Raw genomic sequence first — 23352 nt, 5'->3', positions numbered from 1 at the left:
CCCCCACAGCCAAACCCTAGCTCTCCGCCCCGCCATGTCCGTCGCGGCCGCGGCGGCCTCCCTCGTCGTCTCCTCTTCGCTCTCCGTTCCCGACCACCTCCGCCTCCGCCGCCCCCCGCCACCGCTCCGCTTCCGCCGCCGATCAAAGGACCGCCTCGTTCTTGCTGTTCTCGAGGAGAAATCCTCCTCTGCGCTTACTGAGGAGGAAGAAAGGAAGTTCGGGCTCAACGGGAGCGCGAGCAGGCTCGGGTACGACGATGCCGCGGTGGAGGCGTACCTCGGGTCCAACGGCAACGGGAACAGCAACAGCAACAGGAGTGCGAGTGGGAGTGGGAACGGCGCGAGCGTGAAGCCCGTGCCATCCGGGTCTGGCACTTCTGTGGTATCCGGCCGTGGGCCGGGTGAGGATGAGAGGAGGAGGAAGGAGAGAGTGGAGGAGATAGGCAGGGAGGACGCATGGTTTAAGCGAAGCGACGGAGAGGCCATGCCCAAGGTGAATATTTGTTTGCTCGGCGTTTTCTATTCCTAAGTATGCGTCTTCAGTGTGTGCGATCATTGGGTTGTGCCATTTTTGTTTTCTGAGACGGATGTGTGATATCTCCTGTAGTAAGCAGGACTGCGATGTTGCTTTGACTAAAGACTTCAGTGACACGTCAGTGTAAATGTGTAATGCAAGGAGTAGGTCATTCATATTTTGTTCTAGCTGGAATGAAGTTATATTCAGGGAAGGCAGGGTAATAGCATCGACAGAAAGGAGTAATAGAATATGCACCGTGGTGGAGAGAAGTAAACAAGCTTGTCAGTTGTTTGTTCTGTCAGCCCTGTAGTGCTTTCAGCTTGTGCGGATGGAAGCATGACTTACCGTCATGCACATTTTGACTCCATGATTTGTGTTAATATTGTTGTTCATCTGGGATCAGCTGAAATGTTTATCTCATGCCATTGTTAATGCTTCCTCATTCTGGGTTGAAAATCTAAATCTTGCAGGTGTCTGTTGTTCCTGGTGGTCGTTGGAATCGGTTTAAAACCTATTCAACGATTCAAAGAACCTTGGAGATATGGGGCTCTGTCTTCGCATTTATATTCAAGGTTTGGCTCAACAACCAGAAGTTCACTTATCGAGGTTAGAACTTAATCACGCAAACAGAAATGACACGGTACTATATTAAAGGTTTTATACCACAATTTTTACAAGTCTTTGGTCATATTCCATAAAATAACGAATGATTGTTTTATGTGTCATATTTTTTGCACATTTAGGCTTTACTTGTCAACCACGTGCAGCCTTACATGTTTATTTGTGTTTGTATATTCGTTACCAAGATACTTGAGAGGCAGATTTGGACTTATGTTTCTACTTGTGAAAATAATAGGCAATTCCATGGCTTTTGAGATGAAGTGTAATCCAACTACTTTAGGTTACATGTCATAAAAGGTGCCTTACTGTTTGAACATATAACAAGAAGTACTATATGATAACATGGAGAAAGGACGCCGGCTTAAAATCCTTCATCTTATAAACAGGGTGTATTGCATTTTAAACAATTCACTGACTTGCTGGATGCTGTTCGTTTGTGTCCTAAAGTTCCCTACATATTCTTAGTAAAATTGTCTGCATAAGGCATCCCTTGATGCCCATGAATTACCTGCAGGGGGGATGACGGAAGAGAAAAGGGTCATGAGGAGGAAAGTTCTTGCCAAGTGGCTCAAGGAGAGTATTTTGAGATTAGGCCCCACATTTATTAAAATAGGACAGCAATTCTCCACCAGGGTGGATATTCTTCCAAAAGAATATGTGGATCAATTATCTGAATTGCAGGTTTGCATGCACACTTCTATACTTCCGCATCTGGACACATCCAAAGCATCTGCGGTGAATATTGGATTATTGTTTATTAGCAAATCTGCATCTGTAATAGATTGCTATAGGGAACGTGTACTTAACCTATTAGAAAAACATAAGGGCTTGTTTCATTACTCGTAATGAATAGTCTGTGAATCTTAAAACAAGTATTCAGTACTCCCGCAAAAAAAAAGTATTCAGTAATGACCATGGGTAAAATCTGTACTAAGTGTCTTGACATAGATTAACTTCAAAAGATTATCTCTTGGATTTTAAATTGGGGGTCTATCAGAATCTCATAGTACCTGCCACCCTATCTGCATATGAAACATCCTTCGTTTTTTGGTGGTTTGATAAAACACAAGTATTTAAGGCCTATTAGAACACTTCCACCATCAGCTAACTGCTCTCAGTCCTTGAAATCTTACCGTCTCTCGTTTCTGTTAGCGCCGGCTAATCACGATCTCCTCCAGTAGCTTACGAGCTTCAGCTATATGCGCTTGATTGTTGCTGACCCAAATTCCCCAAAGTCCTCCAGTTGCAAATTTATGCATAAATATGTATCCAATTTAGTTAAATTGATCATCAGATCAGTGTAGTAAAATAGTCGTTCTTGTCAGTTAAAAACTTCTCGCGTTTCCTAGATTTTGGGTAACTAGCAGTGCTATATCTTTACTTTATACTAATGTTTTCATGGACCCTCTTTTGCAGGATCAGGTCCCTCCATTCCCTTCAGAGACAGCTGTGTCAACTATTGAAGAAGAGCTGGGAGCATCTGTAAATGAGATATTTGAACGATTTGACATTGAACCATTAGCTGCTGCTAGCCTCGGTAATAAGCTCGTAGACTAGATATGTAATCTTGAAATTTGACTAGAACAAAAGCATTTTATTTTCTTGTGTCAACTTGACACTGTAACAATACATCCCTTTTTGGCAGGCCAGGTTCATCGGGCATGCCTAAATGGCCAAGAAGTTGTACTCAAGGTGCAAAGGCCTGGTCTGAAAGAGCTGTTTGATATTGATCTGAAGAATTTAAGGGCAAGTCTCTTAAAGTGTACTTTTTCCCTAACAGATTGTGCCTCTCAATTGTTTTTCTTTCTTTTCAAACCATCAGCTGATATCCTCAACTGATGATGTTCTAGGTAATAGCAGAATACCTTCAGAAAGTGGATCCCAAGTCAGATGGTGCCAAGAGAGACTGGGTTGCTATTTATGATGAATGTGCAAATGTATTATATCAGGTGCGGCTGTCTTATGCTCACAACCTACGGTCTGTTACTATCTCACGCTTGTCAGAGCTCAGGTTTTTGAAATAACACCTATTATATAACAGACTATCGGAAGCAAATGTATCCATTTTTTATGCATCTTTCCTCAGTGAGAGTAAATTGAGATAATTTGATGCGTAGGTAGAGTTCTCTAGGCATCACAAAACAGCGTTTTGGTGTCAATACTTCCATAATAGTGTGAGGATTGGGGTTGGGAGGCTTACATCTTGATGTTGACTTTGCTCTGTATTATTAGTCCATTTCATGATGCTCTTTCCTGCTTTGAGTTCTTTGTATCAAACTATCAATATATTTTCCTCAGATTGTATTAGATAAATTCTTTCAAATCAGCCATTTGATTTTCGGTGTTTCTTGTATATTTACATGAAAGCAAATTACATAATCATCTTATGGTTGTTTTTTAGGAAATAGACTATACCAAAGAAGCATTTAATGCTGAAAAGTTTGCTGAAAACTTCAAAAACATGGATTATGTGAAGGTTCCAGAAATTTACTGGGAGTATACTACACCTCAGGTTCCTTCCGTGCAGAAACTTGTGAATAGACTCTCAAGCAACATAGAACAGGAGATAAGACTTAAGTTTATTTTGTATGCTTTGTAGGTTCTAACAATGGAGTATGTCCCAGGAATCAAAATAAATAGGATACAGCAGATAGATAAGTTAGGGCTTGATCGGAAAAGGTATCCTCTGAAGTCTGAATACTACTCGCCCATGACTTTTTTTGCGGTACCTACTAACATTGGTATCTTTTGTTGCCAACCGTAATCTTTTTCAGGTTAGGCCGGTATGCTGTTGAGTCCTACCTTGAGCAGATTTTATCGCATGGATTTTTCCACGCCGACCCGGTTAGTTGCACTATACATAAGCGAAATATGCTGTAGTTGTTTCAATTGGACTTCCAGGCAGGGAAGCTTCTTCCCTTTAGCAGTTTGAGAATTAAAGAATGTTCTACAAATTCTGATAAATTCATGGATACAGTGCATATAAAGTAAAGCAGTGTCTGGGCTAATGGATGTCTTGTTCATTACTTCTCATTATATTCTCTTGTCCTCTTGATTACTGGATGAATTCGGGTATAACCTTGCAGGTTCATTTTACTCTATATCTACTATATTAGTGTTTTATTTCCAGTGTTTTGGCAATGTCTTCTGCGCTCAAATCACAAAAATGCAGTCAACCTTCTATTATTGCACTATAATGTTTTTTTGTGGGGACGCTATAATGCATTCAAATGAATCAAAAAACTATTATGCACTAAGAGAAACTAAGTGTAGTTATGTGGTCATGCTCTGCCAGAGTCCCATCAGCAAAGCATATGTGCATTCCAAATCATCAAACGATCTCCAACCTTGGCAATTTTATTGGTTGCAGCTCTATTTATGTCAGCTATAGCCATAATGTCAAATATTATCATCTCTTAGATTATAAATTCCATGATATCAAATCATATGTACTCTATTTTGCTCCTTTTAAGTATCTCGATTAAATGCAGTAGCCATGCACTGGTTAAATTGATTCCGTTTACAGCATCCAGGAAACATTGCTGTTGATGATGCCAATGGTGGGAGGCTTATCTTCTACGACTTTGGGATGATGGGAAGGTTGCTTATGATCATTTTGTTTCCTCCAAAGTCCATTTATGTAATTTATCTAATCTTCATTCTTTTTACTTGCAGTATTAGCCCAAATATCCGTGAAGGACTGCTTGAAGTATTTTATGGAGTTTATGAAAAAGATCCTGATAAAGTAAGTTTTCCTTGGTAGTTTACCTGCAGACAATAATGTAGACCCTGTGAAGTTTGACAGAACATCATGTGTATCCATGCAGGTGCTTCAAGCAATGGTTCAAATGGGTGTCCTTGTTCCTACTGGAGATATGACAGCCGTCAGAAGAACAGCTCAATTTTTCCTGGATAGGTAATCTACAAGTCCTTTATCCCGGAAGGATGCTCCTTTGTATACTTAGTTACATGAAAAGTTTCCTAAATGAGATCAACAACGCCGCTTAGCCTCACTGTGTTCTGTTTATCTATTATATAGCTTTGAAGAGCGTCTAGCTGCACAAAGGAAAGAGAGAGAGATGGCAACCGTGGAACCTGGATTTAAAAAACAATTATCTAAGGAGGAAAAGTTTGAAAAGAAGAAGCAGAGACTTGCAGCTATCGGTAATGGTTCATGATTCCTGCAATCTATCACGGAACATGATAGAAGGAAACATGCCATGCATGTCATTCTACTGGTTTTGCTTTTCTGCTTTAACTTGCATCAAAATTTTACAGGAGAGGATCTTTTGGCAATTGCTGCTGATCAACCATTTCGGTTTCCTGCCACCTTTACATTTGTTGTCAGAGCATTCTCAGGTCTGACAGCTTTACATGTAGAGAATCATGGCTGTAACATGATTCCATAGCTTCATGGCTCCTTATGCTTTCTCCATTCACGGCTCCTTATGCTTTCTCCATTCTTTCAGTACTGGATGGTATTGGGAAAGGTTTAGATCCTAGATTTGATATTACAGAGATTGCTAAGCCGTGAGTATTCTCTACATTAGTAGCATTCCATGTTCTTAATTGACAAAATTTTGACATGGCCTTCTCTGAATCTGATTTGATGCATCTATTTAAACTACTAGTTATGCCATGGAGTTGCTCAGATTTAATGAAGCTGGTGTTGAAGTACTTGTTAAGGCAAGTTAACCTTTGGTCCATAATTCTAACCTACATGGTAACGCCTGAGTATGTTTACCATGGAGTGATTGTTTCATGTGCATTTCGTTATACCTCAGGATGCAAGGAAGCGATGGGACAGGCAGTCTCGTGCATTCTACAATGTGTTCCGTCAACCTGACAGAGTTGAAAAACTTGCACAGATCATTGAGCGTTTGGTATCTACAATGTTCTTTGGTCTATTTTCCATGGTTTGCTGGTGCCATTCAACAATGAACTCAATGGTGTATTTTTTGTTGTTTTATAACAGGAGCAAGGTGATCTCAAGCTTCGTGTCAGAGCATTAGAATCGGAAAGATCGTTTCAAAGAGTTGCCGCTGTACAGAAAACAATTGGATATGTGAGTTTATAAGTTAATTAAGCTTTATATTGTGTTATGTTATGATTGCTATGGGAATTTAGGGCTGTCCAAGATAAAACTGATAGTGGGTGGGTGCCAGTTTTTCAACTCTTAGGATGCTATGCACTGTGTGTGATTAGGGTGTTAAAAAATGGTCTCACGGTGGGAACCGCTCGATTCATTTATTTGAACTAGAATTTGTGTCCTTGATCATGGCTAATGAAAAAACTGTACTTTCATCTGACTGTCGGTTTTGGTTGGGTTTGTTTGAACCCGGCCATGAACACCCTATATGCGATCATGATGTCGTGCTCTGTTTTTATTTTCTTTTGAGTGCTAATACCATCCTCTGTTGTGAAATGCTGCTGCATGTCACCCAGGGAGTGGCTGCGGGTAGTTTGGTAAACCTCGCTACCATTCTGCACCTCAATTCGATCCGGGTAAGTTTCCCAAAGAAGCTGCATTCATCTTTCAGAAAATTACCAGCACAAAACTAAATTCAAACACACTTCCATTTATCCATTGTAGATGCCAGCAACCATGGGATACTGTCTTTGTGCGTTCTTTGGGCTACAAATCCTGCTTGGCGTTCTCAAGGTGAAGAAGCTGGACCAACAAGAGAGATTGATAACCGGCACTGCCTGAGTTCACCATCGACCAGTGAGAGCTGACCCAAAAGATTTCAGTGTAATACGTTGCGGTTATCATCCGCTTTTTCTTTTCCTTTTGCCTGTGTGCAGTTTTACCTCAGAGGTGGTGTAGCATAGCCATCGGCGTACGAGTATGAAATCTTTGTACGTGCGGTGTAATAGATGAAGAGATGTACATACTGTACAATTGCAGGGTAAATATAAGCAGTATAGCATAGCTCGTGCAACCTGTTTCACTTTCTGTCGCATACATCATTTCATAGACGGCTGGTGTGTGCCTGTGTGGACGCATGTCCGATTTGCGTCCACACGGACTAGCCGCGTGTCTGCTGTATGTCAGCCTCAGGCCCGTGTGTTGGGCAGCGTGTCTGCTCGGTGTCAGCCTCAGGCCCGTGTGTCGGTTGCCCAACCACTGCCGCTGGTCCTGATAAATGTTATGCGCGCGTTCGGGCCCGCATGCCAGCGAGTGGAAGGCTGCAGAGGGGAAAATATTAGGTGCTTATTAGGTGCTCCGGGAGCACCTAAGCTTAGGTGCTCCCGTGTGAGCTCAGCCGTTGGATCTTAGATCCAAGAGCTCCTGTGAAATGATGAACATTTTTGCAAAAAGCCCTCATAAAATCTAAAAAATGCGCACAAGTACAGCAGCTACAGCAGCTCCTTGTTTGCTGTTGGATCTGAGATCCAAGGGCCCAGAAGTCTGTATCATGGGAGCACCTATGCTCCCGTATCACAGGATACTCTCCCGCTGCAGAGTCCATGCGTCTTTTCTTCCCTACTCCCGTCCACGTCTAGTCACGCCAGCCGACACTGACCCTAGTCGCCATGGGTGGCTTCTTCGGCAAGGGAAAGCACAACCCCGGGGCCAGCTCGTCGCACGGTCATGCCAAGGGGAAGGGCTCTGTTAGGTACCAAATATATGTATCACACGATCTATAGCACTCACACAAGGATTCTTGTCTTAGCAATGATTATAAGAGGAATGGAAGAGGAAGGGGAACTGAGGTAAAAGAAGAACAGAGAGCCGCCGCCGCCGGGTTCGTGATCCTACGCGGATACCTCGTCCAGCGCTTGGGTCCTGCTATTTTTAGTAGTTGCAGCTGTAGCTGCTCCTCCGACGGCAAGGTAGCTGGGCCTAGCCCATAGCCGGCACATGGTAGCAGGGATGCTGACATCCCCTCCCCCTTAACAATCGGCTTGCCCCCAAGCCGGTGCCGTTTCTCCGCTGATTTCATAGGAGTGTTTCCTTGTAAACACCAACCTGAGCATATGCATAGTGCAATAAGCAAGCCGAGTAGAGCAGGTACTTGCATGCCTTGAACATTTGCAAAGTTCAATCCTCCTGGATCCCATTGCTCACAAGAAGAAAGTGCTGGCAGAACTAACTTTACTGCACAATGTTCATTGCCTTGTACTCCCTCAGATTTGAACGCCTCAGACGTGTAGCAAGGAGACTTGCAATAATGGTCCTGGAATAGATACAAGTCATCAAGTGAGAGCAGCCCATAACTGAATTGTCGCCCCACGATAATGGCTTGAGGACCATCTTCAGGACTAGAGTTCATTGCATGCCAGCCATAGGTAGCAGGACTTCTAAAATTCCATGGCATCATAAGCCGCATAAAAAATATCACTTCGGACGGCTGCAGTCCCAAGCTACCCAGATCCCAGACTTTGTTCAGTTTTGTGATGCTAATCCCATACCTCAACGGATCTGGGAGAAGTAAGCTGAGGAAGCACCAACTATGTGCAACAAACTGGACCAACACAAGAACCATATCACCTAGATCCCCTGATATCAACACTGTTTGCTGAACAACTAGGTACTGCAGTATTCGTAGAGCATCGATCAGAACTGGTAGGTCACCCAGGTCCCATGCAATACGCCAACGAAGTGTAGCACCATCAAGCGAACAACATGTGTCATTGCCGGGATCCCATGGCAGCAACAATAGCATACAGAAGGTGGCTCTGCTTGTCACAAGGTGACTCATACCAACAAATTGTAGATTGTTACATGGATCCCAAGGAAACAACAGCAGATGACATGTAACTATACGTGTACCCCAAGAACTACCAAGAACAGTAAAGTTCCATATTGTGGGTGACAGTAAGAATGGTCGCTGCAATGTGCAAGCCCTGCTAAAGCGCCCAAACATGAGAAACCCAGCTCGAGGGAATGGCAGCCACGCGATTTGCCAGTCAAATTGCTCAAAAATTAGCAATACTGAGCTAGAGCGATATTGAAACTGGGCCATTGAACGAGTGCTCACCATATAATCAGATCCGCATTTGGCATGTGCCAGCTTACCACTTGGAGATTGCCTGAGCTGCACTGTCGAGTCCCCTGGCAGAAACACCATGTTGGTAGTTGGGAATGCCACTTTGGATAAGAGGCTTCCATTGTCACCCAACTGCTGCACCAATAAACTGACACATGTTGACTGAGGTTGAAGACTTGATATAGGGAAATGGGAACCGAGAGGCCATGGAATGGTCCACTGAGGATTCATAACGAGTGTAAAGAATTATTCCATGGCATAAGATCTTGAGTTGGTGACCATGTAAGTCTAAACGACCATCCATCTGGACGTACTACAAAGGAAGGCCATGGCTTCAGGTCACATGATGTCTCTATGAATTTCTGTAACTTCCCAAGTTGAAGAGAATAAGGAGACTGCTTATGGAACCAACTGCTCTGCATATGAGACACATCCATAGGAAACAAGAAACTTAGAATCATGCTCCTCAGCTCTGCTTCATCAGGTGGACGCCACTGTTGTATATGTTCATTTTGCCAATAACTCCAAGAGTTCCCAGTAGAACAGAACGCGAACCAAAAGTTTGCCAAAGCAGCTCGTAAACAGGCTGATTCCGAATGACACTCGAACGACGGACACGACATTGGGCGTAGCACCTGACCCTTTAACTGTAGATTCAGAGTTGTAACAACTGCACTCCTGGAGAAATATCCAATATGAGTGATAATAGGAGATGTGGATAGCAGAGATTCCAAATAAATGGCACAATCGGCGGACTCCAAGCCTGTCTTTCTACTAGCCGAACAAGTAGCAGCACGAGTAATGAAATTCTTACATCTCAGTATGGAAAGTAGCCATTTTTGCAATTCGCTCCATAACCTTGGTTGATAGTCAGGTGGCCACCACACATAGCCAACATCATCAGTCGTGGCTATGCCAAGTACCTGAATATCATTGTTCCCTGCAATTTGCACTTGAATGGGAGGCGGCCATGGCTGTGGTTCAGTTTCCTTCCGCAATGGTGGCAGGAGCGAGCCTTTGCTCTCAACAACAAGATGAACGCCATGTGGTCGATGCTCTGTGCATGCAGTTGGCTGCACCCGGTCGTCACCGTGGACGAGGGCAACCGAAGGCACCGATTGCGCCGGGCGTGTGACCCACAAAATCAGGGATGCATCAGCAACGTCAGCGTAGTTGTTGGCAATGCCAGGGTTGTACCTCGAGAGCATCGGAGGTACAGGGGTGGCAAGTTTGACATCGATGGTGATGTCAACAGCCTGGTACTCCTTCTGGTCTTCCGGTTCGGCCATTGGAGGGTTGGGCGTGATGTCCTTGAGGTCGACCGCGTGCTCAAGGAAGATGGCAGTAGGGGCGTCACGTCCTTTGTTGCCAAAGTCGGTGGTGGCAACCTGCTGCGAGCATTCCGTCGAACATGTTATAGGCGCAAACTTGATGCAGGCAGAGGACGTGTCATGGAGGACCTCGAAGACCTCCTGGGCCTTGGTGGTGAAGGGGACGCCGGGGAAGGTGGCGAGCTCAGTGACAACTTCTGGAATTGCCGCCATCAATGTGTACTCGGCCGTGCCCACGATGGGGACGTGGCCGCTGTCGAGGGAAGACTTGGGGGATGTATCGTGGACGTGAGGTGGCGTGCTGATGGCCCCGACGGACTCGTCGTCGTGACCAGAGATAGCCACGGTGGAGTTGTTGAGGTCGACCACGGGCTCGGGGCCGAACGCGCGGCAGTGTCGCGGTTGTCCTTGACAACGGCTGGTGAAGGAGAAGCCGGGGCCGGCAACACGTCGAGTGTAGCGTACCACATTTGCAGGCGACAACATCGGTAGTAGATGCAGCGGCCATCCCAGTACGCGAACGCGTGAGCTGCTGCGTGCGCCGAAGTGAATCGGACATCCGCCGCTACACAAGGCTCTCCTTCCTCCGATTTTGTTTGGGGATACACCACCAACTGCTCTACATCAAAGGGAGCGAAGAGGGAATACACTACATCAGTAGTGATAGGGTAAATTGCTTGCTCCACGACCAAGCTGAGAACCTGATCTGAGGACATTTGGTGGCTAAATATTTGATCGAACAGGTTTAAGGTGGTGATTGAGGAAAAAAAATTGAGGCAGGAAAGATGGTGGACTGGCTCTGAATACGAAATGTTAGGTACCAGATATATGTATCACACGATCTATAGCACTCACACAAGGATTCTTGTCTTAGCAGTGATTACAAGAGGAATGGAAGAGGAAGGGAACAGAGGTAGAAGAAGAACAGAGAGCCGCCGCCGTCGGGTTTGTGATCCTACGCGGATACCTCGTCCAGCGCTTGGGTCCTGCTATTTGTAGTAGTTGCGGTTGTAGCTGCTCCTCCGACGGCAAGGTAGCTGGGCTTAGCCCATAGCCGGCCCATGGTAGCAGCGATGCTGACAGGCTCACCGGCCATGGGACCAGTTGTACATCTCAGTGCATCGGGCGCAGTACTGGGAGTACCGCCGCCGTGGCCGAATGTCAACCTCCTGCACAGTTGGCATCTCGACCCCCACCGCATCCCAGTGCCGTACTCGGAGCGGGTGTGTGCGGAGATCCGCAAACGGCGTGTCATCCTCACGTTGGAGCAGCGCACCGACCTGGCATACGCGACAGACAGTCCCAACTAGGACGTCTGATTCACCACTGAGTACAATGTGCGCCGCGGCGGCGCCGTTCAGGTCGAGGCCCGCCCTCCACCGCTGCCGCCAATGGTGAAAAGGACACGAAGGCGAAGGCGGAGTACCAGGCTGCACTAGAGGAGACACTCCAGCGCGAGGAGGGCACACGATGGCCTGGAGGAGGCGCTCTAGCTCTGCGTGACCGGCAATTGCGTCTACCCGCCACCGCCACCGCCACCACCAGCACCGCCCGCACCCGCAGACCTCAGAGCTGGGCTAGTTTTTTCTTTTAAGTTTTTATTTATGTTTTATCTTTTCCTAATTAATAATAAAGCACCTAGCGCTTCCGTCGCGGCATTTTGCAGAAAAGTCCCTCTGTTTAAGAGAATTCAACCCACAGTCCTATTTTAAGTGAGGACGAATCGTTTTTTTCGCATTTTATACAAAACCCCCTACATTTCATGCCAATTAACCCACGATCCATATTAAGTCACTGTGAATCATTTTTTTTTAGTTTTACAAAACAAACCCTGATATATGTGTTAATGACCCCACAGTCTATTAAAAATAAATATCTTTTTTTAAGTAACCATATCTATTAAACCGTAACTCCAATTTTAACATGTTATATATGAAAGTGTATTAGAAAAATGTTTAGAATATTAATATAATGTTATTTTTACACGTCAACTATTTTTAAATTCAGTTTAGGAACATATTTAAATGTTTTAAAATAATATTCATAACTTTTAAGCCGCAACTCCAATTTTAACATGTTATATATGAAAATTAATTAAAAAATGTGTAGAATATGAATATGACGTTATTTTTACATGTCAAATATTTTTAAATTCAGCTTAGAAACAGATTTAAATGTTTTCATAACTTTTAAACCGCAACTCCAATTTTAACATGTTATATGTGTAATTAATTAGAAAAATGTGTAGAATATGAATATGACATTATTTTTACACGTCAAATATTTTTAAATTCAGCTTAGGAACAGATTTAAATGTTTTAAAAATATATTCATATCTTTTAGATCGTAATTCAAATTTTAACATGTTATATATGAAAATTGATTAGAAAAATGTGTACAATATCAATATGAGGTTATTTTTACTGGTTAGTTAACCATTTTTAAATGTTGTTTAGGTACAGGTTCAAATGCTTTAGAAAATATTTCTATCTTTTAAACCCTAACTTTAATTTTAACATGTTATATATGAAAATTGATTAGTGACGTTTCACAAGTGGTGTTTTTTTTCGTAGCAACGCACTGGGCCGTGTATAATTATGTTTGAAGTGGACTTTGGCAGGTTTTAGTGTTTAATTATATTTTATTAATCTACATGTTTTTAAATTTGAATAGTTTATATTTCTATTTAGTTATTTTTCTAAAACAACACGGGCTAGCGTTGGGCCCACCTGCGACCCAATTCAAAAACCGGATACACGCATCTGCTCAGCCACTCAAACAAACAAAAAATACATCCGTTTGCGTCAGCCGGTTGGAGTTGCCCTAACACCTCTTTTTTTTTTTGCGTATGCCCTAACACCTCTTTGATCTCACACACACTGGATAGGGTTTGATACGGCCGGTTGTGATTTACTCCCTCAATATCAACATATAAGACGTTTTTTGCCACTGTCATAGTGTCAAAACATGGTCCTATATTTTGATAGAGATTACACTGACTGACAATAGCTTTGAAGACACCACAAAAGAAGAGAAATGAATGTCTATGCACCGACAAAGGGATCACAGAATAACACATTGCACTTTTATCAGATTGATACAACAGTGCCTTGCAAATTCAACACAAAATGTATGCCTTTCACCTTAACAAATGACTGCAGCCTAGCATAACTTCTCGGTGTGGAGGAGAATGGGGGGAAAATGCATCCTTTAAAATTGTCATTAAACAAAAGAGTACAAGCTACCTTTCATATTCACAAACAACAATTAGGCTGAATGACTGATCAAATGGTGATTTTTGCCTATGCCAGGACGTTGGTCATCTTGGGCCAGACAGTTCCACGGCGCGGAGGTTATATGTGGAGTCAACAATCCAGTCGTTGCGAAGAGGAGCCAACTCTGCCTCCTGCCTGACCACCTCCACCTTCTGCCATTCCTCCCATCTCTCTGCCAAGCCGTCACCTTCCAGCATCCTCACGACCTCCGACATCTTGGGGCGCTCCACTGGCGAGCCCTGCGTGCACAGCAGCGCTACCTGGATCAGAGATTCCACCTCGGTCTCTTCATAGTTGCTCTGCAAGTCTGGGTCCACCAGCATCTCAACTTTTTTCTCCTTCAACAATCCTTTCACCTGTAGAATTGGCAGTTGAATTAATCATTTGCCCACTTTTTACTGATAACAGAGTATAATGCATCCCATGTGATACAACTGGTTGTCTCTAGTGACAGCATATTAGCACATTCTGTCCTGGAAGGATGAACTGCCAGCTTGTCACTCACCAATGTATACCCTCTTATATAACAAGTTAATGGGGCTAAGGACAGCTCATTATTACATGGGCTTGGTAACAATCATTTATAAGAAATCTTAAAATCCCAAAACAGCATGATCATGAGAAAAACATTAGATGTGGTGATGACAATAATTTACGCTCACTCTTGAGCATGGTTTTCACTTTGTACTTTTCATCAGAATTTCATTAATTTTGATACATAATGAAATAATTGTCTTCCCGTCAAACTATTTCAGCAAGTACTGTACAACAACAACAAAGCCTTTTTGTCCCAAACAAATTGGGGTAGGCTAGAGTTGAAACCCATAAGATCTCAAAACCAACTCATGGTTCTCGCACGTGCATAGCTAACTTCCACACACCCCTGTCCATGGCTAGTTCTTTGGTGACATTCCATTCCTTCAGATCTCTCTTAACGGACTCCTCTCACTTTAAGTTTGGTCACCCGACCTCTCTTGACATCATCAGCATGCTTTAAACGTCTGCTATGCACTGAAGCTTCCTATAGAACCTGAATAAACGTGGCATCCGTTGTATATGCCCAAACCATCTCAGACAATGTCTACTACACCTAACTGTTGGACATGTTGCCTTTTAGTTGGCCAACATTCATCGCCATACAACTTCACAGGTCAAATCGCCGTCCTTAGAACCTGCCTTTTAGCTTTTGTGGCACTCTCTTGTCACAGAGAACGCCAGAAGCTTGGCGCCACTTCATCCATCCATCTTTGATTCAATGGCTCACATCTTCATCGATATCACCATCCTTCTGCAGCATTGACCCCAAATATCAAAAGGTGTCCTTCTAGTATACCACCTGCCCACCAAGGCCAACCTCCTCCTCGTGCCCACTAGTACTAAAACACACCTCATGTACTCAGTTTTAGTTCTACTAAGCCAAAAACCTTTTGATTCCAAAGTCTGACTATCGCCGCTAGCACCACATCATCCACGAAGAGCATACACCATGGGATATCTCCTTGTGACCTCATCCATCACCAAAGCAAAAGATAAGGGCTCAAAGCTAACCCTTGGTGCAGTCCTATTTTAATCAAAAAGTCATCAGTGTCTCCATCACTTGTCCGAACACTTGTCACAACATCATCGTACATGTCCTTGATGAGGCAATGTACTTTGTTTGGACTTGTTGTTTCTCCAAGGCCCACCACATGACATTCCGCGGTATCTTATCGTATGCAGGTCTTTCTTTTGCTCCATGTATCTCTCCATAAGTTGTCATACCAAGAAAATGGGTTCCATGGTTGACCTCCCAGGCATGAAACCAAACTAATTTTTGGTCACGCTTGTAATTCTTCTCAAGTGGTGCTCAATGACTCTCACATAGCTTCATTGTATGGCTCGTCAGCTTAATTCCACGATAATTAGTACAACATCCTGCTTGTTCTTGAAGATTGTTACTAATATACTCTGCCTTCATTCTTCCGGCATCTTGTTTGCCCGAAACATGAGGGTGAAAAGCTTAGTTAGCCATACCATCGCTGTCTATGAGTCTCTCCACACCTCAATGGGGATACAATTAGGGCCCATCGCCTTGCCGAATTTCATCTTTTTAAAGCTCCCTGACCACAGACTCATGGATTCGTTGCACACAACCTATGTTGTATCATCAAAGGAGTCGTCCAGCTCAATGGTAGAGCTCCCATTCTCTCCATTGAACAACTTGTCAAAGTACTCTCACCATCAATGCTTAATCTCCTCATCCTGTCCTTCAGCAGAAGGCGATCTGCTCCGTCCTTGATGCATTTGACTTGGTTGACATCCCTCGTCTTCCTCTCTCAGATCTTGGCCATCTTATAGATGTCCCTTTCGCCTTCCTTCATGTTTAAACGCTGGTAGAGGTTCTCATACGCCCGACCCCTTGCTTCACTCATAGCAATTACGATTGTATGCACAAATTCGAATAATTCTCAAATTACTTTTGAACTTTTTGAAATATTTAGTTAGATTGCAATCTAATTCAAGTGGAAACTTTGGCCCTTTGGCCGAAATGAAAACCAAAATCGCTGAATTCCAAAACTGAACCGCTAAATTTCAGTGAAATTCAGTAATTTTGGCTATGGCTGAAATATTTCTGAAACTGAAATTCAAAAGTATGCTCTTGAGAAGAAGCATTTACCCAGTCAAGAAGCATAACATCGTCATCATTTGCAAGGCGAGCAAGATCAAATGCCCTCTGCCCAGTAATAAGCTCCAGAAGTGTGATTCCGTAGCCGAAAACATCAGTCTTCTCAGAGGACTTTCCAGTGGATAGGTACTCAGGAGCAATGTGTCCAATTGTTCCACGAACAGCAGTAGTTACATGAGTATCCTTGTAATCCATAAGTTTGGCAAGCCCAAAATCACCCACAACCGCCTCGAAATCCTCGTCCAAAAGAATATTTGCAGCTTTGACATCACGGTGGATGATCTTGGGATCACAGTGATCGTGCAAGTAAGAGAGTCCCCTTGCAGATCCAAGTGCAATTCGTCTTCTGGTATCCCAATCAAGGGGTGGTTCAGATGGCTGACGCTCTATGAAATCAAGCACCATAAATAAGAATAGAAATATTTCAGCATATCATCACAGCAGAAAAGGTCATATTTAAAGTGATTAGTGGCTGAGGAAGCCGCATTCAGAACGCGTTAGGTATTACAGGAAAGAACAAAGTACCTCGCAAACGTGATGCAACACTGCCATTGGCCATGTATGGATAGACTAGTAATCGTTCAGTAGGTGTCATGCAAAAACCACGAAGTCGGAGAAGGTTCCTATGCACTGCCATGCTAATCATCTCAACTTCTGTTTGGAACTGAAGCTCGCCACCAGGGGTACGTTCCTCTTTTAGTCTTTTCACCGCTACCAATGTACCATCTGCAAGCCTCCCCTTGTACACTTTTCCAAAACCACCTCTTCCTAAAATGTTCTTATTATTAAAGTTGTCAGATGCAACTTGAAGCTCTCGCAATGAGAACTTCTTAAGCTGACCAAGATGAACTTCTGGATCTTCCTCGGCTGAAGAAAAATGAGATGACATAAGAACATGATGTGTGGTGTTCGAGAAAATAAGAACAAAATGCGTGGCATGGATGACATGAGGACACAATTTTTGGCGAATGAAGAAACGTATCAGTATATGAAACTGACCAGGCACATCGAAGAAATGTTCTTCAGGTTTACGACGGCGCCACATTGCAAATGCAATAGCAGGAACAGCAAACACCAGTGCAGCACCAGCAGCAACGCCACCTGCGATAGCTCCAGTGCTAGAGGCACCTAATGGAATAAAATCCATCAAGCACATGTACCAAAGTGCTATGTTTTCTACTGCCTTGAATATTGACAAGCAAATTCAAGTAGTCATAACTTACCTGCTGATTGAGTTGGTGGTGTTGGAGGATTGTATGGAGGAGGTGGGGAAAAAGGAGGATCCCCAGGGCAGGGTTTTGTGGTACCAGGACCACAAAGAAGTGGATTATTCGCAAAACTGAGCCAAAAAACAAGACCTTATTAAAACTGGCAATGGAGTTAGGCTAAACATCATTCAATCTTTTGCAGATAGAAGACCTTATAGGGGTGAAGAGCGAAAAGGAGCCAGTAGATGGAACTGCTCCTGAGAGGTTGTTGTTTGAGAGATCGCTGCATTAATGTAATTGTTATATATATTCATCCCAACACATAACGAAACTACATGAGAACGACAGAGCACAACGTTCAACTTACAGTACTTGAAGAGTAGTGATATCAGTCAAGGATTTAGGAATTTGACCCGACATGCTGTTGTTGTTAAGACGGCTATCCTTCCAAGTAGGCATAATAGCAAAAAACAGTTAGACTTATAAATACAAGGAAACAAATGATACAACTAATAATAGGAAACAGAATGGTACGATTGGCACTTAATCTGCATGACAAGTTAGTAAAAAAATGGAAACAAAAAGTTATACAGAGGAGTGACAAACACCAAAATCCTTACAAAGAGAAGTACACAGAAAATGATACATTAGTCAATGCATGCATCATGGCATTTGGATTATGCTTTTCAATGAGAATTATCTGTTTCCATTCTTAACACTAGTTCGTAAGCCTCATTCTCCCAAATGAGAAAAGGTTGCAGGACAAGAACAACTGTTACAACTAAGAAGAAGAGACCAACTGAAAAGAATCTAAATAACATCAAAGTAACACCATCAGATATGCAACAACAGATGTGCTAGTGGCCAAAGACCTATTCTTACAGGAATCGAAGCTTCAAAAGATTCCCCAGGCTGTCAGGAATAACTCCTGTGAACTTGTTCAGATACAAATCCAAACTGACCAGGCTAGTTAGGTTGCCCAGTTCAGCAGGTATTGGCCCACTTATGTTGTTGCTGTAAAGCTCCCTATAACCAAAGGAATACATATCAGTTTTCAAGTGTAGAGAGACATTTAGAAGTGAGGAAATATATACTAAACAACTAACAGATGAAAACACAGAATATAAGCAAAATAACATCTTCAAAATGGCATGCACAAGTGTATAAATCTACAAAAATTGACCATTCAGTTTTGTCGCCTGTTCCCAACCCTAGCCACCGCTCCAAAAGGTCTCCTCCACGCCATCACCTCGGTCCCCCTCCTCTCCCACATCCGGCGGCCTCGTCATCCGTTTTGTTTTTCTTTCCCTAATGTTTTCGTTCCCTAACGGCATCGACGAGGTGGTGGCTGCTATGGCGTGTTGGAATATGGTCTATCCAGCCTCCCCCTACCTCGACGACGACAAAGGGCCTGTCAGAGTTTGTGTCGCCAGATCTGTTGGCTCTCTTCAGTTTGTGTGTCTATCAAGGAGAGCAGTTGGTTGGCCATTGGTGTGGCTACTTCGACATCTTCTTCAATGTTGTTATGCGGCATGGTCCGGTTTTCTCTCCGACTCTCTGGACCAGTGGTAATGGGTCGTAAGCCTGTTCTGCGTAGTGTGATGCTCCAGCCGATGTTTCTTCAGCGATTTCTAGATCTCGTCCCAAGCGGCGAGTGGCTATTCCGGTCTTTAAAGTACGGTATGGCGAGGGCATTTGCAGGTGTCCCTGTCCTTTACTGTTGGCTCAGTGCAATTTTCAATCTCCGGCGGGCGGTGTACAATCAAAGGAAGAAGGCTGGTATGGTTTTCAATGTAATTTTATTTTTACTGGTCAATTCTGCGTTGAGTTATCTTTCCATTGTGCTGGCTTTTTTCCTTGATAATTAGCAGATCTAAGACGCCCTTTGGGTGTCTTTTCTTCAAGATTTTTTTTGGGCATTCCTGATAGTCCTAGCAAATGCGGTAGCAAATCTACAAGGATTGTGCACATAGGTTACATAGTTTCTGGATATAAAAAAAGGGGCAGACCGGTGCACGTAGCTCCCGCTTGCGCAGGGTCCAGGGAAGGGTCCGACCACTTTGGGTCTTTTGTACGCAGCCTTTCCCTACATTTCTGCAAGAGGCTGTTTCCAGGACTCGAACCCGTGACCATGGTCACAAGGCAACAGCTTTGCCGCTGCGCCAAGGCTCCCAAACTAGGATTGTGCATTTAGGTTACAGAGTTTCTGGATATCTACCCAAAATATTTGAAGCTTCATCGCAAGGTTCAGTTCACTATCGTTGTGCACAAGGATCTTATCTATACGGTTAGTGCTAAGATACGGTAAACAGATCAGTTAGGCCATCTCCGCCAAAGACGGTGCACTACCGCGGGGCAGTGATGCAGGTTGGGAGGGGCTTTTGGCATTGGAGTAAAATTTAGGAGGCAGGTGTGCCATTCATGACCAATCATAACTCGTGTGAAGGGTATAAGTAGACCCAACTTAGTAAATCAAATAGCAAGTTAACTCATATGTAATCCCACAGTGAGTGCATTACAGGCTTGAGAGATGCCAAACCCTAGTTTGGGACCAGCTGTCTTCCACATGCTTAGAGGCCCTGAGGCCGAGGAGTGAGGAGAGAAAATCAGGAATGGGAGGATAGAGACATAGAGTAATTACTGATTTCCCTTACTGATACTTCAATCCCCTTGTATAGTGGGGGTTTCAACCAGACATAACTTTAAATTCAATATAGCTTCCCTGATTCAACAGCTACCCTTACTCCAAACTCCTAGCCCTTAAGTGTTGGTCAATGAATAACAATTCTAGATTCAGCCCAACCACACATAAATCTTGTGTCTGACCATTAATAGCCCTAAATCTCCGGCAGTAGGAGAGTTCCCACGTGAGTGTCATCACCCCTCTTCATGGCAAACAACTCACCCTGAAGCTGGAAAAAGGTTAGTGCTGCTTGGTTTGTGCAATATTCTCCTATACAGCCTCACTCTGTAAGACAAGTCCATCTTACCAAGATTTTCCTAGTTCCATGAGCATGGCAGGTACATAAGAAGAAAGACATAGTTCGAAGTACACACCCTTGCAACATGACTAGAATCATGGTACCAATCTTCCATTGATCACAAACAAGAATGTGCCAGATAATGAAACTTGGGATGCCATGCACCTAATCAAATAACACCTGAGCCATAGAGCTAAGTGAATAACGATGATCTAGAGGGACGAAGTGTGCATATTTGGAGAAATTGTCGATGATCGTCAGGATAGCCAATTTGACATAGAGGAAACCTTCGACGGAGTTCATAGCTATATCAGGCACACACTGATGAAGGGCTATTCGATTAGTCGATTAGTTGCACTGTCGGCACAAGATCTGACCTTACACAACTGCCCATGTCATGTGGAACTACCGAGACCTGGTTAGCGGCAGCTAGGCAGAAGAATTGGGCACACCTAAGGTTGCAGAACCCAAGTTGCTTAGTGTTGATATTTCTTGCCAAGTAAGTTAGGACTCCCGGAGTTGGAGATAAGTTAGGGGAGTGCTTGAATTAGGAAAGGATTTCTTAAATTAGGTGGACTGTGTCTGCGGTTGTAACCCCTCTATGTAAGGCATGTGTTCCTCTAGAGTACAATAGATGCAAGTCACACAATCGACACCAAACGATTAGAGTAAATAAATAATAAGATGTTATATGAATATATGAAGTGGCAAGATTTTAGTACTACATTTTACTGAATTTGCATGTATACAGTTTGAAAAAACTAGTGCATTGCATCCAGAACTTACAAATATTGGAGATTTTTCAGCTGCCCAAGCTGGGACACTAGTACACCGGATAATTGTGCATTTCCAAGGTCACTGAAAAGAGCAAAAGGGTATTATGAAGATGATCACTCTTGAAACCTTTGGTATGCATGGTGAGAGTTTTTCGTCAACTTACACTCTAATTACACTGTTATCGTTGTTACATGTAACATGAAACCATGTACAAGGATTAACAAGAGTGGGATCCCAACTCTGCAATACATTATTGCTATCCTTCAGACTCTGACGCAGGTTATACAGAGCATCACCTATTATTGACAAAAGGTAAATTAGCATGGGCCAACAGATACAAGCTTATGAAGAATATATAAAGAAGCTCCTTGAGTGACTATATATGGAACAGTACTGCAAAGAAACAGGTATGCTGGGCAAAAACCATGTAATCATCATCAAAGTAAATATACTATGAAGCAGCTCATCAATTTGTATACTGTTTGATGATGCAATTGTGCAAAAAAGGATTTCTTATCACTAGCCCTTACAAGAATGCACCACCCGCCACAGATCAAATGAAATATCTCACCTGAGAGTCAAAATAGCAATTCCTCATTAGCGTGTTTTCTTTCGCTTTGGAATAAGAAGAAAGGAACCAGATTTCTATCCTTACACAGACAAAGCAGACCAATCAGGCCCAACTAGTAGAGACTATGTTGACGTTGAAAATCAACTATACGGAACAATAAATTCCCTTCCAACCAATTCGACTACACGAATAGGAAAGTACAGGATGAGACCGCCCGCCCAACCCTTCATCTCAAGCTTGTGCTAATAAAAGCAACCGAAAATCAGTAACCATACACCAAACCAACCGACCAGCATCCCCACATCAACGGCCATGTAGCAGATCAAAGCAGCTTACCCTCCGTGTTGGCGACGACATGGCCCACCCCCGCAACAACCATCAACACAGCGACGACCACCGGTCGCCACCTCCCTCTCCCCAACACCGCCGCCGCCATTCCTGCTCTAGCGCCGACTGGGCCCTCACCGACGCATAGGCGGCCCCCACCGGTTCTCCCTTCCCCCAGATCCCCCGAGCAGTACGGATCTGCTGGACCGCCGCGTCGCCGTTGATAGCTTTCTTCCTCCCTCTCTCTTCCCTGATGAAAGCGAGGAATGGGTGGGATAAATTTCTGTAGTAGCTTTAATTAAGTTCGTAGTGCGTGTGTGTATGCTCCAACCTGTAGTAAATTGTTCTACTGGGCGACGGGACCATAGCCTATGCTGGGGGAGGAGAAGGCTACAGCTTACAGGAATCTTACAACTTGGCCGACTTGTGGGTCACGGAGTTGAGGGCCCACACGAAAGCGAGAGGGGGAGTAGTGGTGGAGGAGTACATGGTGCGTTGCGGTGGGGCAGCTGAATTGATGGAGCTGGTGAGAGCAAGAACAATAACAAAGCCCGCTGCCGGCTGCAAACGAATCCATGTCACCAAAAATCTACGTGAAACAAATAGCAGCACAACAAGCTGGCTACTAGATTGGCTTTACCTAATATTTAAATAGTTTTTACTTGTACCGTGGAGTTTACATGCAAGACACAAAAGCTTTGCAATTAATGCATGTAGCCAGCTCTAGCCATTCCCACTAGCTGCATGCGGACTGTAAAGTTTTGGTTCCTGTGCTACAGCGGGCGACTCATGAAGCGCCGGCTCTCTTCTCTCTCCTCATTTCTCTTCCCTCCACGTAGGGTTTAGATTACGTGGACATGCTTATAGCCAGCTGAGTAGGATCTATTGTACTTGCTCTGAGAAGAATACGGAGGGAGCAGCAGGGCATCTGCTAACGGTGCGCCGAGGATCTCGTGGACGCGGTCCTTTTCGCGGTCGCCCCCTCGTCGCCCCGAGAGGCTAGAACAAAATCATTGTTTTCACCTTGTGAACTAAGGAATAAGCATTCCTCGTTAATTCACTCCATAGGTTTCCCCTCCTCCCTC

At 43.9% G+C, this 23352-nt stretch overlaps 3 protein-coding genes across 4 annotated transcripts; 1 reads left to right on the top strand and 2 right to left on the bottom strand.

The window, feature by feature from the left end:
• The first annotated feature begins 6 nt into the window (after window positions 1-6).
• On the top strand, window positions 7-7094 carry LOC119320046 (protein ACTIVITY OF BC1 COMPLEX KINASE 8, chloroplastic-like). Its single transcript, XM_037594192.1, has 20 exons — window positions 7-493; window positions 988-1123; window positions 1653-1819; window positions 2555-2675; window positions 2784-2884; window positions 2989-3087; window positions 3540-3650; window positions 3738-3817; window positions 3913-3982; window positions 4665-4738; window positions 4814-4883; window positions 4966-5054; window positions 5178-5302; window positions 5417-5497; window positions 5608-5668; window positions 5770-5824; window positions 5923-6021; window positions 6114-6203; window positions 6584-6643; window positions 6732-7094. The coding sequence occupies exons 1-20, from the start codon at window positions 35-37 to the stop codon at window positions 6846-6848; spliced, it is 2265 nt and encodes a 754-aa protein (XP_037450089.1). The 5' UTR covers window positions 7-34; the 3' UTR covers window positions 6849-7094.
• Window positions 7095-7575: 481 nt separating this feature from the next.
• On the bottom strand, window positions 7576-11402 carry LOC119324429. 2 transcript variants are annotated; one of them, XM_037598217.1, is made up of 2 exons: window positions 9947-11402; window positions 7576-9810 (listed from the first exon to the last, which is right to left on the bottom strand). In XM_037598217.1, the coding sequence occupies exon 2, from the start codon at window positions 9361-9363 to the stop codon at window positions 7822-7824; it is 1542 nt and encodes a 513-aa protein (XP_037454114.1). In that variant the 5' UTR covers window positions 9364-9810; window positions 9947-11402; the 3' UTR covers window positions 7576-7821. Both variants share the same exon structure in this region, with proteins under 2 accessions (XP_037454114.1, XP_037454115.1).
• Window positions 11403-13523: 2121 nt separating this feature from the next.
• Window positions 13524-22622, bottom strand: LOC119324428 (LRR receptor kinase SERK2-like). Its single transcript, XM_037598216.1, has 11 exons — window positions 22277-22622; window positions 21533-21665; window positions 21379-21450; window positions 18494-18637; window positions 17979-18050; window positions 17823-17894; window positions 17627-17742; window positions 17403-17531; window positions 16929-17270; window positions 16395-16789; window positions 13524-14094 (listed from the first exon to the last, which is right to left on the bottom strand). The coding sequence occupies exons 1-11, from the start codon at window positions 22374-22376 to the stop codon at window positions 13783-13785; spliced, it is 1887 nt and encodes a 628-aa protein (XP_037454113.1). The 5' UTR covers window positions 22377-22622; the 3' UTR covers window positions 13524-13782.
• Between the last annotated feature and the right edge of the window lie 730 nt (window positions 22623-23352).

The sequence above is a fragment of the Triticum dicoccoides genome, chromosome 6B, assembly GCF_002162155.2.
Source record: "Triticum dicoccoides isolate Atlit2015 ecotype Zavitan chromosome 6B, WEW_v2.0, whole genome shotgun sequence".
Classification (NCBI taxonomy): domain Eukaryota; kingdom Viridiplantae; phylum Streptophyta; class Magnoliopsida; order Poales; family Poaceae; genus Triticum; species Triticum dicoccoides.
Note: the sequence above shows the minus strand (reverse complement) of the source record. Positions and strands in the feature narration are given on the sequence as shown.